The sequence below is a fragment of the Leptidea sinapis genome, chromosome 37 (assembly GCF_905404315.1).
Source record: "Leptidea sinapis chromosome 37, ilLepSina1.1, whole genome shotgun sequence".
In the NCBI taxonomy this organism is placed as follows: Eukaryota; Metazoa; Arthropoda; class Insecta; order Lepidoptera; family Pieridae; genus Leptidea; species Leptidea sinapis.
Window position 1 is genome coordinate 1,452,964 of NC_066301.1, and position 21,177 is coordinate 1,474,140.

At 34.6% G+C, this 21,177-nt stretch overlaps 2 protein-coding genes across 4 annotated transcripts in view; both read left to right on the forward strand.

Annotated features, from left to right (window-relative positions):
• The window catches only part of LOC126975678 (TWiK family of potassium channels protein 12-like), a 170,122-nt gene that overhangs the window by 12,912 nt on the left and 136,033 nt on the right, over nt 1-21,177 (forward strand). The gene's annotated exons all lie outside the window — the stretch shown is intronic.
• LOC126975676 (catalase-like) lies at nt 9,143-12,523 on the forward strand. The gene is made up of 2 exons (XM_050823672.1): nt 9,143-9,267; nt 10,908-12,523. Exons 1-2 carry the CDS (start codon nt 9,145-9,147, stop codon nt 12,357-12,359), a joined length of 1,575 nt encoding a protein of 524 aa, XP_050679629.1. The 5' UTR covers nt 9,143-9,144; the 3' UTR covers nt 12,360-12,523.

Here is a 21,177-nt window from a genome sequence, read left to right on the forward strand (position 1 = left end):
ATAAACTCCAAAACTATTGCACCGATTTTAATGCTGTTTTTACCAATGGATGGAGTGGTTTTTGAGGAAGTTTTATTATATAATTTGTTATTTTTTGTATACTTGGCTGAATATAAAACGGTATTAATTGTTCAAGGTGTTGGAAAATAATAAGACGTCTAGGAGCCATCAACGAAACTTTGGCCTAACCCATTTGAGATATTAATATAATAATGTATGGCGGATAAAATTATTAATTAAATTATTTTTTTCCTTTATATCAAGCCAATTAAATGAATTGAATACCGGAGATATAGCAAAATTAAAATTAAATCACCATTGTTTTCGCAATTCTTAGAATAGAAGAAAATATTATTTAGGTGTACCTCGTATAAATGTTTTTTTGCAGTTCGGTATAATACAGTACATAAAATGTAGCTTTTTCGATTATTTGAATAGATCTTGAAACTGAAAATAGGTATAAAATAATATCAACTAGATTGAGAGTCATAAAAATTATACTGGCTAATTTATTAAATGTAAGTAAGTTTTATTTTTATATTATATTTATCTTAATATATATAAATCTCGTGTCACAATGTTTGTCCTCAATGGACTCCTAAACTAATGAACGGATTTCAATGGGGATTACTTCATGGAGTGCAGTTTAGTCCAACTTAAGAGATAGGATCGTTTTTATTTCGATTTGGGACCCATAATTATTTTTATTTCCAATATTTGTTTTGTTTGGACATATTTTCTGTGAGAGTATTTTTGACTCGCGGTTTGACAGTTCTGCTGTGAAACAATTTCATTATAACAACAAGGAGCATATTATTATGTTACAATGAAAAATTATTGACAAATTCATCAAAATCGGTATTTTATCTATTATGTACAGAACAGCGTCTGTCTGGTCAGCTAGTATATTTATATATATCATTTTTTTTATTGAATGTAAGTTTCACTTGTTACGTGTGTACACTTACACTACACACACCCTTTTCAAATGTGTTTTTTATAAGAAATCGTATTTTATTTGTTGTTTAAGTCTTTAAATGTTTTCCATTTCGCTATACCACGAAAGAAGTTCATTTTATACTTATATCTACATCTATTCATTAGACTCTATTAGGTTTTTGATAATTTAGGTTTACAACCAACTAAATCAGTAAAAGTGAATAACGCTTACTGAAGCTTAATCCAAATGGAATTTGAGTTAAAGCCCACGGTTTGGTTTATGAGGGGTTGGTTATAAATGGTGAGTAATACGATTCATAATTTTATTCATAAATCGCTGGGCAAACTGGACATTGGTTCTGGTTACTCCGCCTCGGGCGGGGTACGAAGTAGTTCGGGGCGAGGAAACAGGAAAATATAATAATAATAAAATATGACATTTTGATGTATAGTAATATTGTCTATGACTGCCGTCACTAACAATCCAAATAATTTTGAAGAAAGGCATTAAAATCATTCATTTTCTCAAAATTGATAGCCTTATTTTATAATCTATAAACGAGCAATTCTTGTATGTATATATATAATCAATGATATTATAGTATTAAAAGAGGTAGATATGTCACTAGCGCGCCGAAAATCAATCGCCTAAATGGAGTCAATTGGTTCCTTTGGTCGTAGTCGCTCTCTCGATACGAAAACGGTACGCACGCGTTTGTTGTTGACAGAATTGCTTACAATGGAAGATGCACTAATTACGAAAGTAAAAAAAAATCACAGTTAAGAAATCATGAATTATAACATTTTATTTGATTTCATTATTTACCTAACAAAATAAATATGTCGCCATGACAACGCCGATCGCAGCCAAGCCGATCATAAATTAACGTACAGAAATGACAAAATATTGATGTTGTCTGTTGCAGGATGATCGAGGTAGAATATATTTTAAGGAAATGTACATCATTTTCTAAAATATTGTCGTTGTTGCAGTGAATGTAATAATTTTTAATAAGCAAGTGCGTATGTAGCTGAACTATCAAACTACTAAAACAAGTTTAAGGGTATGTAGCGGATGTAGACAGTAAGTGCTATTTGTTTACGTAGGAGATTTTTCAGTAACACTGTCCCTTTCAGTATATCCCTTGCTAACTGCAGAAGAATCAATGGATCATTTTCTTCTTCTTCCATTACCGTATTGGAATAAACACTCAACAAAAAGACATTTATATCTGAATAATATTAAATTCAAAAAATAATAATTGTAATCTTAATACTTTTTGGGAGCCGTCGTTATTACAATTGTAAAAAATGGGACCCTTACTGTTGAAACCTTTCGATTTTGTTTTGGTGTCTGTATGTTTTTTATTATTTTATGTATAAATAATAATTGATATCATCAATGTGGCTATATATTATAATCAATTAAAATTTTTTTTATAATAAATCAATGACACATTATCTACCTAATTTCAATGCAGTTTTACTACTTTATAGCTTTTACTATAAAGTAGTAAAACTGAACTCACCAATGAATCGTAATTTAGGCATATATCGAAGCAATTAGCGAATTTGATTTATCTCTTTTTCGCTTGCGATAATTGCATTTACTAAATCAGTGTGGGTTAGTGCATCATTTTCAAACACCGAATATTGTAACTACGTTACCTATCTATACTTTTAAATATCATTGTATATAATGTGACTCTCGGAAACGGCTCCAATGATTTTCATAAAATTTAGTATACAGGGGATTTCGAGGGCGATAAATCGATATAGCTAGGTTTCAATTTAAAAAAAATGTAGTTTCATCTCTGTTTTAATGAGAAACAGCTACAATAACATAAGAATACAAAGGTAAATTTCGCCACTATATAAAAGACTATAATAGCTCAGATGGGACATTGGGCAAAGCAAAAGACCCGGTTCAAATCCAGATGTCCTATTAGTTTTTTTTGGTCATGTTTTATACAATCATGTCATATCGATTGCTGACACATCATAATCTGCGACGCTGAACACGAAAGATCTGAACTAGAAAATTTTACAGAGAAAACACAACCGTGCCTCCTCTTTAAGCGGCAAACTGCACATGCGAAATCGAAGCAGGTAATTCTGGTCATTGTCGAAAAAGGCTCGTGGTTACTTCAACCAGCCATCCATGCCACCAATGCACATGAGAAATGACACTCTGGCCCTTACGGCAAAAGAGGAAGTCTATTTTTTGTGCACTCTTTTTGCCTCCAGCTCCACACTGTGGAGAAACACCAAAGAATACATGAAAGGCATTTATTTTCTCAAAATTGATTCCTTTAGACTTCTTTTTGGTGTGATTTCTAATATACTAGGCACTACTACCGTTTCGGAAACAAATGGCACTCTGAGAAGAAGCGCCAGAAACTCTAACTAAAAATCTAAAACATCCAGATTGTGGGGATGATATTTTAATTTGTGGCGTGTCTGAATATCATGAATTTCTCGGCAGGAATCAGTTCACACAGCTCTACGGAACTTTGTTCACAATGCATTTTTAAGTAGCCGTATAAACGGCGTACGTGTCACAATATGATTTGTACTGGTGCCTAAACTTTATTTTAACATCAGAGGAAATATACGAGCATTACCGGTGTTTTGGTGAATTATATTGGCTTTATTGTGGTAAAAATATCATGTATAGTAAAATAAAATGAATTTAAATGACGATTTACAACAAAAACATACACCTTCCTTAAAGGCCGGCAAAGCTCCTGTGATTCCTCTGGTGTTGCAAGTGAATGTGGGCGGCGGTGATCAATGAACACCAGGTGACCCGTACGCTGTTTGTCCTCAATTTCCATTAAAAAAAATATAAATAAATATTGATATTAATTATTATACCTCACGTGCATATTCTGACGTGTGGGCTCAGGCATACATCTTTTTATTTTTATTCAAATTATAGGAATAAGTATTTAACATTGTGTGTGTAGTGTTTGTTGAGAAGCCACGTTATGATTGCTTCACATTGTTTACTTATAGGCTATATAGCTTGACTGCGGATAGTATTTGAAACAGGGAAGTGATGCGGAAAATGAGCTTGTTTTATAATCTGGACGCTTCGGAGTGAAATAGGTTAGTTGGAAAATTGCACTAAAATGATACAGCGATATCGCTGGAACGATGGCCTTAATTCCCATCAACGTCAGGTGTGGGAAACATTTTGATCTAGGATTTAATTTTAGGTCGTATAAATAAATGATAAGACTTAATTTTTTATTTTATTTATTGTTTACAAATAAATTTACAGCACTTGACAACAAAATCAAAACAAATTTTAGAAAAACGAAAGAAAAGCAAAAGAATTACTTATTAGTATTACTCAGCCAGACGAATATGACTTGTGTTTCCTTACGCAGACATCCCGTGTAGCGTTGTAGGTTTCGTAGTAGTAAGACGAGAAAATCAAACCCACTGGTCAGCACAAGGATTTTATTCATCGGTAGTGGAAGTTCAAGGCCGTAGATAAAAGGGCCCGTCAAATAATTTGCCACCCAATATCTGTAGTGGGCGAGTACTGTCCTGGCTTGTGGCCGATGGCTACAAGCCCCAGATAAAGCTGACGAAGACACGCGTCGGCCTTGCAGTCGTGTAGGTGTCGATAGGAGGTACAACCACGGAGACTCCGTACAGGAAGTAAGACAGGCCTGCTATAGATGCAGCAAGGACAGGTTGTAGATGCAACCTCGAACCCTGGAATTTACATCCAGTGACTTAAAAGTTATACCGCTTCTTCTCCTCTGATTGCAACCACGCGGCCAAGCCAAGCGAAAAGCACTGCACAAGATGGCGGATGCGTAAGTTACAATCAGACGGAGTTTACTAATTATTAATAAAGTTTTACGAGAGTTTTAACTTACTAATTACAATTATTATTAAATAGCAATAAGCATAAGGTACTAGGCAATCAATTTATATGCAAAAATAAATGAAGAAACTAATTTAATAAAATTTAACAAATTATGGGAATAGATAATTAATTAATAAGCAAACAGATATACTAAGAATAAACGTTACAGAATGAAATTATTAAGATGGATAAATGATTTTGCGAAATTATCGGTACATGAATGACACGTGTAGAAGAAAGAACACAAACATTATTTAGCGCCATGGCCGACAAGCTTGCAATAATATACCTATACAATATAAAAAATTTAAATTGCAAGGAATGGTCAACACTTACCGAATACACGTGATTTAAACAAACTCACAATACGCTCGTACAGCGAGAGGCGAAACAGTTAAGAGTCGCGGCCGTGTGAGTCGATGTCTCGTGTGCCTCGAACGACGATGCCTTAGTCTCTTGCCGGACCGCAAGCGTCGGTCTTCAATCGACCAAACCCCGCGCGCCGCGCTTCTCTCCCCGCGGGGAACCATTTCCGCGAGGTGATCAGTTCGGCAGTCTAACTACGCGATTATTAAAACATGTAAAGTTATAACGTTACACCCGAACTAGCGATACGTCATATTTAACGTACTCCGGGTACAAAATTGAGCATTATTTTTTGCCCCATGACGGGGTATATTTGTACGTTAGGGAGGATATCTGCTATCGCTGTCTCGGCAATTTTGAGGGACCTGTCTACTCTCTGACTGCGGCTGGTTCAAATGGCAATTGACGACATGCTCGTACATATTCCCTCCGCTTCATAATATTTTGGGTGATTTCAATGGGCATAATGCTGAATGGTCACGCACCACAGACTACACAGGGCGTCTGTGCATAATTTTGTATAGGATTATATATTATTATATTATTATCTGGCCTAATTGGTTGAGTCGCTAACACGGCTCCCATATGTGGATAGCCACATGCCACCCCTTTTAGATATTCTGCTGACTACAAATCTCGATAGTTATCTGGTCTCTGTCTACGCCCCTGGATCTGGATGGCAAAGCTAAATTGGCTTCAAAGCTGGGCGTCATAAATTGAAAACAGCAATGCTTCAAGCCAGCCCACAATCTAGCGCTACAAAGCACAGGTCCGGCCACATTATATGTACTATGTAGTGTTCCTGTCATCTCTGGTCTTGTGTGCACCAGTATCAGCCATTTGACCACGTGCAACGCAGAGCTTGCGCTCAAATCTTCGAGGATCCAATGATCGGTGAACGGCTCGATCACCTGGCGTTACCTAGAGATGTCTATTATGTGTCTTCTACCGAATCTATGACGGGGAGTGGTCCGAAGAGTTGGTTGCCCTGATAACTTACACCGAATTCAACCTTCGCACGACACGCCTCTAATTAGAATCTCATCCCTACCAGCTGGATGTATGGCGTTCCTCCACAGTGCGGTTTTCAAGGACACCACGTACAACCAAGCTGTGGAATGAGCTTCCTTGTGCGGTGTTTAAGGGGCGAAACGACATGTGTACCTTCAAGAAAAACGCGTACACTTTTCTTAAAGGCCGGCATCGCTCCTGTGATGGTGAAGAAAGTAGGCAGCGGTGATCACATAACATTAGGTGACCGGATGCTTGTTTGTCCTCCTCTTCCATTAAAAAATTGCGTACATCTATTTTTCTTGTTTTTAGTTTTCCATCTTTCTGTCCATTCTGCTCTTATAGGGCCCACAATGAGCTAGGATATCATCATTTATTGTATTGATTTAAAAATCAACCTACACGTGATCTACAAAGTTTTTCAGTATTCATTTTTTCTATTATAATACGATACATAGACAGGATTGTAATTACTTGCTGTATTTCAATTTTGAGTACAATTCTTATAATGTTTGAAATTAATTAAAAAGAAAATTAAAACATGTTTTAAATAATGTATTTGAAATAATCTAAAATGCCACTAGATAAGCACTAACAGGGTTTGGTCAAACAAAAGATATGAAAAATGTTTTATTATTTAACTGATACCTGAGGAATTGCTCTACAATAAACTCAAATTTCATTAACTTTACCCATTTAATTTAAAATTTCTTGTATCGGTCGTGAAATCGTCAAATCGTTGAGGATAGACAAGACAACAAGACTACTGACACCTGCACCGTGCGCAACTTGCTCTTTTGTAGCATTAAGAGAATCCACTCCATCTTAATCTCCTTACCAACACTTTGATACGGTGCAGCCTCCCTTGCTATTTCCTTGCGGAGGCGAAGATATCTCAATGAAGCGACACAAGTAATTTACCATAGCACAGGTCAGTATAATTATTTTACCTCATGCCGGGAAAACTGTGTTGCTCAGGGAGGAGTTGCCCCTATTTGAGGAATTACTCTTTGGCTTCATGTTAATTTCAGATTCACGTAGAAGATGTTGAAAGTCATTTACTGTAGATTATGACTCTACTTATTATATATCTCAATAGTTACCATGTTACCCTCAATAACCCCTGTTTTGTTTGCATGGGCTGTTACAGTAGCCATTGTGATAATGCTATTTTCATACCAATCTCTGTAGTACCTACATCACGGTAGCAGATTACAACCCTGCATGAATACGTGACCCTTCCGAAACAAACAAATTTCGGGTGTTTTTTAAAGTCATCTCAGCCGAAGCAGTGTAAAAGGAATGTTTTCCATATGGTGAAAACTGTAAGGCGAGCTCTGTTTTTCTTGGATGTTAAGAAGTCAAGCGAGCGTAAAGACATTGTTTCCATTATTCTCAAATCGTGTGTCCCTCAGTTGACTCAGGTCTCATTTCCCAGGGCCTTTTTCAATATGCCGATGCCGAATGCAAGGAAGAAACCCTAACAGGTATTCTGGATATAGCATTCAACTATGAACTTTGTGAAGTTTTGCAAGAGAATTACCAACTTCCTTGCAAGATCATTGATCTTATGTGTATCGAATCCTCTCTACTTTTCCTCTACCTTTTACAAGGATAAGTGACGAGATGAGCAAGACTTTCACTAATGGTTAGTGATATGTAATGCCAGTTACAATGCAGTGCCGCTCAAAATTTTCAAGCCAGAATTCTGAGTCGCAACGCTTTTTATCACTTCCTTAGTATCACTTTCCTTGGCGTCTCACAAAACTGGGTCTCGAAACCTCGATTATTAATACCACGGTCGTTTGGAAGGTGCATCCAAATAAGGACACAGCTGCTCGATTTGTTATCAATTCGGTGGTCTGTGATTCCCATGATCAGTGTGAGTTGCGTTAGGGTTGTTTCATTGAGTACCTTCCTTCGTATTTACCACGGGGAGTGTTCGATACCTTTTTTCACCTGATTGCTGTTACCAAATTTCCCCACCCTTCCTTGACATGCCTCAAATTTGTAAAAAATACTCATCATATTGGGTATAATATATGGCGTTCCTTCACAGTGTGATTTTTAAGGTATTTTCCACCACTTACTACAAAAATGTAGAATAAGCTTTCTTGTGTGGTGTATCCAGTACGAAACAACCTTCAAAAATCACTTTCTAAGAGGTTAGGAACGTTCCTGTGAGTCCTCTGGTATTGTACGAGGCTGTGGTGGAGGTGATCATTTAACTCCAGGTGACAGGTACACTCTTTGTCCTCCATTTCTATAAAAATAGCAATTGAGAATCGAATATCAATAGTGAACTTAGAAAATGATTAATGAGGGCGGGAAGATTATCGTCAACTATTATTGGTATGTATTCATGGTATTATTCATACTGTATATTTTACATCTAGACGCCTTTGCCACTAAGTCTGCATCCACTTGTGACAGACGCGTAGTGTCGGAGGCTTAAAAATTATCACGAAGAATACCCCGTTAGTGGCTATTATAGTAATATGACTACCCGTGGAAACTATTTTATAATAAGTAGCATATTCTTTTTTTAACGACGATGAGAGAAGCATTATTGATCCAGCATCTGCTGTGGGAATTCCATGTTGTGAGATACATTCAAAACTCTTTTTTACATTTGCTATTGAGGGATAATGCAACGTTATTATACAAAATGTGTTATATTTAGTCAAACCAACCAGGATTTTTCAAACAACTTCTAACGAAAATGATCCATCATTATGGTCAGAAGGTATTTAAATCAATACCTGTGTGTGGACTTGTTTAGTTTCAAATTACTATTAGACAAATTTGTTTGACAACCCTAACTACGTCGTCTTTATCGTTCCATGCAACGGATCGCACGTTTATTTTCAGTCCTTTGTATTATTTGGAAGTATTTAAAGCGTTACAATTTGTAATTTATTTTATTGAATGTACAGCTAATAATGAATAAACGTGTAGAGTATTTATTTTTTATACTTTCGGTTATTTTACATGTAAAATGTGATCAAAATACAAAATTGGACCCTGTGAGAGATCAGCTGGAATTGTATAGACAAAATGTTAAGGTGAGTATTTAAACTTTAACTGAAGGCTAGAATAATTTAGGAGCATCATATCAGATGATTCTAACTTAAATTGAATTTAGTGAAAACCTTAAAATAATAGTTCAAATCGTGGTAGAGGACAAATAAGATAAGTTTAAAATGTGTTGTCTGACATACTATAAGTAATTGAACGTTTGTAAAATAAAAGTTTCTAATCTGATCTGTATCTGATTTATTTATTTATTTAAAAGGCCATTAATGATTTCTCTGGCGTTGTAGAGGCTGGTAAGGGCGGCGGTGATCACTGAACATCAGATCACCTATACGCTCGTTTATCCTCTTCTATCTAATAAAACTCAGTGCGATTCTTCTTTCTAGAATAAAATTGTATTACAATAAAATTTATTAATTTAATAGCTTATTTCTGCTTCCAAGACATGGGTAACATTTATAAACAATTTTTCGACATAAAATATTTTTGTTTCGGTGACTTTTACTTCACAACCATTATTAACATTAGGCATTAATTTTGCCAACATTTTTTTTTACATTTCATCGTGGATCCTATTATAAAAGCACACTCATTAAGTACAGCTTAAGAAAAATCCCCCGTACAGCATACGATCATTACTTATTAAGAAAACATTATTATTGAGATAAATTTAAATTTAAAACAACTAAATATTTGACTACGTTTTCTCTACTCGTGATAATATTATCCATAATCATGAATTGAATTTCATACATTTGCCATTAGTAACCATATTATCATTTCTTTATTATTTAATTTTTTTTATTTTGCGATAATTATGTGTATTTTCCTAATTTATAAATCGAAAATTTTGACAGATACAACACTAAAATACGTAATAAAATTAAAAAAAATACATGTACGACTCGGCTCATTCTTGTTCTGCGGGAAAGATATTTTATTAGTAAAACCATGATCTTACTACTTACCAGTCGCACTGAGTAAACTTTCGGGAAGCCCAAATGATGGAAAGTTTTAGAGAAGTGCCTTGTTCTATACACGATCAAAGGCCTTCGATAGCCTGCCGACTGACCATGGCGAAAGCCGTATTGTCGGTCGTTGATCAACTGTCGAACTTCTAGGTATATACCAAGAGGTGTGGGTTAATTATGCTCTCCATGATTTTGGAGAGCAGGGAGGTAATAGATATAGGCATGTAGTTACCAAGAGCAGCGTTCAACAACGCTCAGAATTTGCGTGTTCTATTCGGGTAACTAGAAAGCTGCTCGCCGCATTTTGACGACGTACTTCGATTTAGCATGGGCAACTTGGTCGCTTAGAAATCCGGAGTTACGGTTATATTTGCTCCTGAGAACTTTGCAGCTTGGATTCTTTTTTCCCAGCGCCTAAAACCAGGTTAAATACGCCTGTTTTATGCAGTCAGATGTTGCTTTAACTGATGCATCGAAACAGGGCTATGATTTGACATCACAACAGAGCATGGCTTAAAAATATCCATGCCCTGTATTATCACATCAGCTATGTGTAATAAATTGTTTTTGCATTTACTTTAAGGCTTTCTTTTAAAAATAGATAGGTATAAATAATATGCATAAATGGATGTAACGTATTATTGTTTTATATGTAATTTCTTATGTATTAAATACTTCATTTTATTTTATTTTTTCAGGGTAAACAAAATTTTACAACGTTATTCAATGGTTCTCCGGTAGATGCCCGTGATAAAATAACCTTAAATAATGATAATTTGTTTGATAACCGTTTTTTTGTGGAAGCAATAACCCACATAAATCGGCAAAATATTCCAGAGCGAATAGTTCATGGTAGAGGAGCTGGTGCTTTTGGATATTTTGAAGTTACAAACAGCATCGCAAATGTTTGCAGGGCTGATTTTTTGGATACAGTTGGAAAAAAAACTCCAGTTGCAGTACGATTCTCTTTAACCACATACGGAGGGGAAGGAAGTGATACAGCGGCGCGAGTGCCACGTGGATTTGCAATAAAATTTTATACAGAAACAGGAAATTTTGATATACCTGGCTTAAATACGCCAATTTTTGTACTTAATGATCCCATTAAGTTCATTCCTTTTAGACGGACACAGTTTAGAAATCCAGCAACAAACATCCGCGATTCTAATATGGTGTGGGACTATATCACGACTAACCCTGAGAGTATAAGTGTATTTTTAATAATACTGGGTGATTCTGGAATTCCTAAAGGATACAGGCACATGGAAGGCTTTGGAATTCATACATATCAAGTTCACAATAAGAAAGGAGAAGTATTTTTTCTAAAATGGATTCTTACTCCTGACGCTGGTGTTGCTAGTTTAACAGACGAAGAAGCAAATAAACTGAACGCTGCCGATCCTGACTCTTTCACTAGAGATTTGTATGAAGCTATTGGTTGTGGAAAAAAAGTAAGCTGGACTGTTTCTGTTCAGATATTAACCAAAGAAGATGTCAAGAAAGCAAAAATAGATGTATTTGATATAACAGTAAGACTTCCAACAAAATTATATCCTTTAGTTCCCGTTGGAAAATTAGTTTTGAATAAAAACCCACTAAATTACTTCTCTGAAATTGAACAACTTGCATTTTGTCCAGGAAATTTAGTTAGAGGTATAGACGGAGGTGTTGATAAAGTATTTCAAGCACGTAAATTTTCATATCGTGATGCTCAGATGTATCGATTAGGAGTTAATTTCAATAATATTAATGTGAATGCACCAGACTTTGATCATAGTACATATTTTAGGGATGGTCGAGCACCAACTTTAAATACAGGAAATGACTCTCCAAACTACTTCGAAAATTCATTTAATGGAACAATTTGGGACTATGAACCGAAAAGACCAAAGTTATATAAAGTTAAAGATAAAAAACCAAACAATACAGCGCAAGCAACCGAAATATATAATGAAATGTCAAAGGCAGAACAAGGTCGATTAGTTACTAATATTGTCCACAGCTTAAGCCTTGCAGAAACTTTTATCCAGAATAAAGCCGTTAAGTTGTTTACGGAAGTTGACCCAGATCTTGGCAAATCAGTTTCTAATGAGTTGAATAAGATAGAAAAAAAGTCAAGTTGTGATGGATTGTTTTCAGATTCTAAGTAAAATGATTTTTGTACAAGAGAAAAGTCAAACCACAAAATTCTAAAAAAAAATAATAATATTGTTAAAGAATATTTAAATTTGTTTACTTATAGGAATATCGTGAATGTTATTTCGATTTTCACTTGAAGAATTATTTTTCTAATAAACCCCATTTGTGCTAATGACCCTGTGTGTGAGATTTCAGTTACAATAATATTCATTATTCGAAAATAAAACAATTTCATATTTGCTCTTTCAAGCAGTCCTATATCTATCTTGGAAATTAATACTAACAAGATCTTTAATTGATAAATAACATAATTCGCATTCGATGTCGGGAGTCCCTCACTTCTGGGATTAATTATGCAAATTAAATTTCTAACTAAAACTTATGACCGATGTGGGACTCAAACCCGTGACCTCTCGAGTTCTTTCCCAGTGCTCTTACCACCGAGACTTACTATTCGAACGGTTTGCAAAAAAAAATACCGATGAATTGAGAACCTCCTTCTTTTTTTAAGTCGGTTAAAAATCCTGCAGTGTCTGATTCCTTCAACAATAGCAACACTAGTATACTTCTATAAAAAACCTGGTGCTTGCTTAATTAAAGGTTCAACTTACTTGACCGATTAAAAAATTGTATAATGAACTAGTGAACATAACTATATGAAGAAACCTGTCTGTTTCAAGTTATGTATATAGATAGTAATGTAATTTATTTAAAAAAAAAACCCTGAAAAGTAGCTAAGCTATCTTATTTCAAAACAGGCTATTAAATATTCAATGTACTAAAAAAAGTTAATAGTAAAAAAAATATAATAGGAAATATTAAGTCGCTTTTGAAACTCATTATATAGAAATATTAATTTTTGAAATTATGTAGATATAAAGTGTCACCTCATTTGATAAGCGTTTTCAGTGTTTGGCCAGAGTAGAGATCTAAAAAAAATATTTATTGTGAGGAATTCGTATTCATTTTATATTTTATTTAGTTATTCATGTCAAATAATTTTAAAGTAATTCGTGAAATCGCTAGGATGGATTTATTTTGATGATGAACCGCCACAGATCATATTTTCAATCTCACACACACTTACGATGCGGTAGGCGTGTTATACAAACCCAACGCTTAATAAATAGTAAAGCTTTCAATTCAGTTTATAAAATATTTATTCATGTATGACTATATTGCCAGGTTGCCGGCCTAAGACATTGGTAAGAATCACTATTTCTTGCGAGAAACAACTGTCTTCTTTTCTCTTCTGATATTTTCCTATCCAGTATCCCATTTATCCTTTACATCCGTTACCTTCACTTACTCGTGACTTTAGCACATCATTACTTCCTTCAACGCAGCTATTCATTCAGGTGAGCAGCCTACTAAATAAATTAAATTAAATATTATTAGGTACGGCGTGAGCACTTCTAGAACGACTTTGACTTTTATAATTTATTGAAACAAAAAGGCATTTTTTCAAATAAGAAATATAATAAAAATGTAATGTGTATTATACATTACATTTTTATTATATTTCTCATAAGATACCAAATTTCGCTTGATACATAGAGTTCTCTTCAGACTAGTACTTCCTATTCTCTCGTCTCTTGTCATTTAATGATTGGGCAACAGCTGGCATTCATAGGAGCAGACAAAGGCTATATGAACTATATAGTGAGAGATCATTATATTATCATGATGCATCTTTTCTCGAGTATGTTAAAAAATACTCTAAATTATTTAATAGTGTTTGTTCTATTGCAAAGTCTATGCATATCAGACAGATAATTAAAAATTCACCGAATAAAATAAAGATGACTTGGAATGTGATTAACTGGGAATCTGGAAGAGTGAAACACCGCAACATTGAATACAATTTATCAATAAGCAATACTATAATTCAATCTCAGCAGGAAGTTGCTTCTGCTTTTGAGAAATTTTTTTCTGACATTTCAGTTTCTATCACAAGCACTCTTGTCTCCTCCACCAGTGTCGCTGAGTCACTTCTTCTGGAAAATGTTAAAGAATGCCAATAAACGTTGAATTTTAGTTTTGTTAGCCCTAGAGAAATAATTAAAACTTTTAAGTCTCTTGACATGAAAAAAACTGCTGATAAATGGGGCATTTCTGTAAAAATAATAAGTTCAAAAATTGATGTCATAGCACCATATCTTGCAATAGTCTTTAATAATTGTATTAAGCGTGGCGTGTTTCCTGACCTTCTGAAACATAGTAAAATTACACCAATATTTAAGTCGAGTTGCTCTTCTGACTCGAATAACTATCGTCCTGTGTCGGTTTTGCCGACCCTTAGTAAAATTTTTGAAAAAATTATTTTAAGCCAAATGCTTACTTACTTTAACTCTCATAAGTTACTTCATTTGAAACAATTTGGTTTTACTAGGGGACGTTCAACAACGGATGCAGGTGTTGAGCTAATTTAGAATATTTTTGATGCCTGCGAGGAATCGCAGAATGCACTTGGCATCTTCTGTGATTTGTCCAAGGCTTTTGATTGTATTCAACGCTGGTCACGAAGCTATACCACTATGGCATAAAAGGAACTGCGCTCGATCTTCTGACTTCATCTCTAAACAAAAGAATTCAGAGGGTCGACGTGAATGGCAAGAGATCTTCTGGCACTCTTCTCAGTATGCGAGTACCACAAGGGTCTATTCTTGGACTGTTCCTCTTCCTTATCTGAATGATCTTCCTAATCTTATAGAGAAAAAACATAAGGTAGTATTGTTTGCGGACGACACTTCACTGATTTTCAAAGTGAAAAGAAACCAAGCTATGTATGACGAAGTGAACGATATTTTATCTGATATCGTGTGCTGGTTTAGCGCTAATAACCTATTGTTAAATAGCAAGAAAACTAAATACATTAAATTTACCGTACCAAATGTCATAAATGTAAATTCAAATGTATTGTTAAACGGAGAGGTGATAGAACCGGTGGAATCTGCTATATTTCTTGGCATAACTCTAGATTCTAAATTTCAATGGGGCCCCCATATTAAAGGATTGGCGAACAGACTTAGTGCTGCAGCATACGCGGTTAAAAAGATTAGACAATTAACTGACATAGATACGGCGCGACTAGTATACTTTAGTTATTTCCATAGTATTATGTCCTATGGTATATTGCTATGGGGCAACGCTGCCGATATTAATACAATATTTGTACTGCAGAAGAGGGCTATTTGCGTTATTTATAACCTACCTAGTACTAAAGAATCATTGAGAGCAAAATTCAAAGAAATTAACATCTTGACTGTTGCTTCTCAATATATTCTTGATAATGGCACATAAGTGAATTTGCCAGAAACTGTCATAACCATAATGTTAACACCAGGAACAGACATAAACTTATGATGCCTACTACTCGGCTAAGTCGAGTTACTAAGTCGTTTGTGGGGCGATGTATATGCTTTTACAACAAGATCCCAGAAGATGTTCAAAACAAAAGTATAACGTTATTCAAAAGAATTGTTAAAAAACGTTTGTGTGGTAAAGGTTACTATAACATAAATGACTTTCTTAATGATACCACAGATTGGAAATGGAGCGACCGCCCTCAGGCTATTAAATAATAAGTTTAATTGTACAATATTACTTTGTAAACATATTTATTCGATGAAAAAAAAGCCCGCTGAGTTTGTTGCGCCCATTCTTCTCAGGTCTGAGGCATTCATTTTGGAATGGGTGGTAGTTTTTTGACTTTCAATAAGTGATGTCACATCCTATTTTGAATAAAAATATTTGAATTTGAAAATTTGAATATTTCTTAAGCCCTGGCACACCAGCTGTACTTATATATCCTGTCACAACTGTTTACTGCGCCAACGCTCAAAAAATCATATACCTTCACTGTTGGAATGCATAATAAATTTTATGTTTCTAAATTTTTTGTATTTTGGCCCCGAAATCTTTAAACAAAAACAATCCCTGTGACTGTCTCACTTTTATTATTACAGGACGCGTCAGAATGACACAAAAGCTGTAACAGAAAACAAAAGAAAATGTACAAAGGTGAATGACACTCCCTATGTTAACGTTGTGACTTTTGTTCTAAAGTAACTCCACATCTTCATCAAATAAATGCTAGCTTACTTTGCCTTTGAGCACTGAAAAGGTTACCTATTTTCATCAGACAAATTGTTTTCACAAGAAAATCATATCTCAATAACAAAGAGCTACTAATTAGTAATATAATACTTGTAGCCTGCCCTAACAGTTAGTTATAGGTCTTCTTGCTGAACAGTCAATTTGGGTTAAGAAACAATGTTATATAATATCAATATATGATAGTGAATATCCTTTGTTTTATGCCAATACATCCTTTTTGAAAATCGGCTAATTTAAGAGAGTCCAACAACCGTGGATATTTTAATTATCCACTAAATTCCAAAAACGGCGAAATTTTATCAGATGCGTGGATTGGTGCTGAGTTGAGCCGGGATGAATTCTAAATAAAGAGTGATGTGAATACACATTTAGTATTTACTATTTATTGTCACACGAAATGTGAAATGCGGTTTGACTAACCGTAGAGGCTCGAGAATGCGATGACAAATGTTTATGAAATGCTTCATGTTATAAAAATTAATACAGCAAAGAATACGATCCGTGCCTCCAGATATTACGCCTTGAATGCTTTAACCCAACGGATATTACTGAATCAAGCATAAATCTAAGCATATTAGTTCACAATCCAGAAGCAAGAAATTAATATTTAGCAAAATACACTGGAACTGTAAAAATCCATTACGTAAATTGTTATTTAATAAATTAATAAAAGAATCAAATCTTATAACTATATTTACAATACTACGACTACATAAAATTAAAACTATCATTACGTGGAAGCGTACCAAGAATACTGGCAGCATTACCGCGTTGGATAGCAAGGCTGATCCGTTGACCGAAATAGCTGCCAGCGCTTGGGTTTCCAGTAGCCTGATGGAGACGCGAAGATAGTATTTTGAACATTCTCCTCGCCTCTGGGCCCCACGGGCCAAGTGTCTCGACACCAAACGGCACAAAGATGTATGACTCACTGAGGCCAACATATTTGTGACGCTTGCTGTCTTCGGCAGTCGAAGCAGCAGCCCCAGCACCAACTGACGTAACTTGGACATAAGAAGGAGCCAGAGTGTCGACGCAAGTAGCGTCCCACACCAGCGCCCTTCCCCGTGCCCAAGCCACCAGCGTCATTCCATCAGGTCGCTTGCCATCGCGGCGGGTAATACCATTTGGCTCTAAAACAGCTGGTACATTAAGAGCGGCAAATGCCCTGCGGATGACTTCATCAATGCTGGCGTGACGACTGATACGGCCTGCCGATTTTAGGCAGGATAACCCGAGGCGTGCAAGAGCATCTACCTGAACGCCACATCTACATTGATGTGGTTCATTCAGTTTTATACCTAGCCGGAGTGATACGCATATTGACAATGTCATATTGTCAAGTAGCGTTAATAATTAATAAAATTGTATTTATAACTTCTATATACTACTTCATGGCACTTAATTGAATCTTGAAGTTAACTATTAAGTTAAGAACAATAACCATGCAAGAGCTAGTCTGGTTTGGATATTCAAGTTTAAAACCTGGAAAGTTTAAAGGACATAAAATCGTCAATGAAAACAAACATCTTTGTCCACCTTCATTCGTTTTCTGCTGCTAGGTAAACTTAAACGCAGAAAAACAGTACAATTAAGTTTAAGACTCCAAGAAATGAATTTATCCAGTGCATACCCATTATAATTACGAATCTGGTACAAATAATCTATATTATCATTAAAGTAGTTTATAAAATACCTAGGCAATTTAGGAATACTTAGCCATCCAAATTTTAATAGTGCTCGTAGCAAAGACGAATAAGTACACAGAAATGTTTCCATATCACTTGGTACACATTATGACGTTGTTATTTACAATGTGATAAAAATAGTCTAGATACCTACACATTTAAAGGCGGACAACGCTGTAAAGATACTATAAGAACAAGTGGGAGGCTCCTTTGCACAGGATGACGGCACGATTGTGGGTACCACAACGGCGCCTATTTCTGACGTGAAGTAGTAATGTGTAAGCATTTCTGTCTTTCGGTCTGAAGGGCACGCATTTTCACTAGCTATAGTGAAATTACTGGGCAAATGAGTCTTAAGATCTGCCTCAAGGTGACGAGCGCAGTTGTAGTGCCGTTCAGAATTTTTGGGGTTATTCAATAATCCTGGGCGGCACTGCATTGTAATGGGCAGGGCGTATCAATTACCATCAGCTGAACGTCCTGTTCGTCTCTTCCTTCTTCTTCTTCTTAAAAAAAAAGATTACGTACTTATTTCTTATAGTACAAAATCCAAAAAATAAATAAGTCTGTAAATAATTCTTGGAATATTGCGTAATTAAATTAATTTTGCTCCATGCTAGTCTGTTTTTGACGTTTAATATAGCATTAAAATTGTAGTGCTGTGTTTTTAGAGGGCCAATGTAGCTAACAATAATAGCCATCACCTCAATTACTGAAAATATTACACAGAATAATATCAGATTGATTCGATTGAAAATAACATTATATCAGCACAAATATAACAAACCAAATATCAGTTTGTCAGTCGCAGAGGACTCTTCTATTTGTCTGGGACCGTGAGTAATACGACAGACAATAAGTATATCTGTTTCCGTATTTCCGTTAAACTTCAATACTCTTATTCAGCTGTATCTTTAAATTTTTATATCCCAGTCTGTCCGAAAGTTAACTATTTCTTTCGCAATTTACTAAGTTAAAAGTAGAAAATGCACGAGACGTCTTTCTTCCCTAATAATAAAAATGTCCACTTTACAATGAAAAAATATTTTAACACAAAATTAACTAAAATGATGGTAAAACAAATACAAATGGAGAAATTATTCTCAAAGACTTGCCTTTTTAAATTATGCCCATGGGACGTAAAACATTTGAGACCTTTGTTGACTTACAGCTTATAACAAGAAAAATACTTGGGATTATATCACGAAGCAGTATTTTCTGATAGAAGCACAGAAATAAAACTAGTCACGTAGATGTCGAAAGTGAGGCGTTCTTTTTGTTAGCAAAAGAAAAAATCTATAATGATCTATATTATGTAGAACATGGGCGCGATAAATTGGCGACAAAACGGTTGATACCAAAAAAGCTTATTATTATTCATGGACATGAACCCCTGCTTGGGTGAAGGTGTCCGCAGTCTTTATCTCCTTATCTCTGTATCATCATAGATAAATCCAGTCTGTCCCATCTTCTATGTTGTCTATCAACCATAGTTTTGGTCTGTTTCTTTTCCTATTGGTTCTTTCCAATTCGCGATTATTTTATGGAAAGATGATGGGTGGAGCATCATCTTTCCATCATACGCGAGCTATGCGATGTTCCAAATAAATGAATAAACATCGAAGAAATCAACCAATATTATAATTTATCACAAAATGTTTTCAAAATATTTATTTTAAATACCAAATATATAATAAATTCAGATCATTCTTTGCATTTTCAATTTCTCGCTAGAAAATAATTTAAATTTACCTTCATTAACTTTCATCGCAAACATTTCGGTTTAATTAAATATTACTTATTATGTTTTGACTAAAGAACCGTTCAACAAATTATTATAAAATTTATAATAAACATTAACACCCACTTATTTTTACTAGAATTGGGAAATTTTATTTACCTATTTCTTCATTTTAATAAGTTTAATTGCTTATTAATTTCCATTTCATGATTGGAGAGTTCAGTATTTAATGAGAGTTTCTAAGTAATATTAAATGTTATTTTATAAGAATAATTATCGTTATTTCATGTATAAAACATTGAAATTTAAGCTTCAAAAACCATAAAGTTTTAATGAGCTAGAAGCAAGCATACATGCATTTCTTGTAATTCATTTAATTAAACGTTTATTTGGTAAATTTACACGAGTCCATATAATTGTAGTTAAAATTAACAACTAGTTATTTGTTCCAACTAATAACAAAGAAGTGGCAATATATATTATTTTATGTTTCTTTGATATCAGCAAACAAATTGTAAATCTAGGACAGGTTCGTGACGATCTCAAACAGGAACGGTTTCAAATCAATATCACATTGTATTTCAGAACAATGTGTAATTTTGGTTTATGTTACATACCAAATTTGTGTTACGTTATATACCAAATTTGTGTAAATATCAATAACAAAATATACCTAAAGGTAAGTTTTATTTGAATTTACTAGTAATATACAATGAGAAACGTTTTTTTTCTAAACAATATAATTCATTTTAAACAAATACATTTAAAATAATGTATGAGCAAATAGAGTAAGTAAGCAACATTTAGATTTTAGACTATGCGTTTATGCGTTTTCTAAATACTTAAAACGTTAAAAAAAATCTGAATTAGGACTAGTGTCTATTCACATAAAATTACCAATTAAGCTCCTTTGCAAAGGAAGCGGGCTAGATTATGGGCACCACAACGGTGCCTATTTCTGCCGTGAAGCAGTTATGTGTAAGTATTATTGTGTTTCGGTCTAAAGCGTAGCTAGTGAAATTACTGGGCAAATGAGACTTATCATTTTATGACTCAAAGTTCCATATGCTCCTATACGTATAGCTTTCAAAATGTTGATTAAACGTTTATAAACTACAGTGGTCAGATTAAGTATAAGGTTTTTGTAACCTTTGGAGTTTTAATTAATGCAGCAAATGTCATATTACGTGTATTAAATAGATATAATGTTGTTAAATAATCAAAAGTGGATCCTATCGATGCATGACACACAACTGCTACATTGCCAGTTTATCTTGACTT

Bases quoted from the DNA above. Each gene is read 5' to 3' on its own strand.
- LOC126975676 (XM_050823672.1), top strand. From the start codon at position 9,145: ATGAATAAACGTGTAGAGTATTTATTTTTTATACTTTCGGTTATTTTA. The intron at 9,268-10,907 runs GTGAGTATTTAA...TTATTTTTTCAG, and splicing joins TGTATAGACAAAATGTTAAG to GGTAAACAAAATTTTACAAC.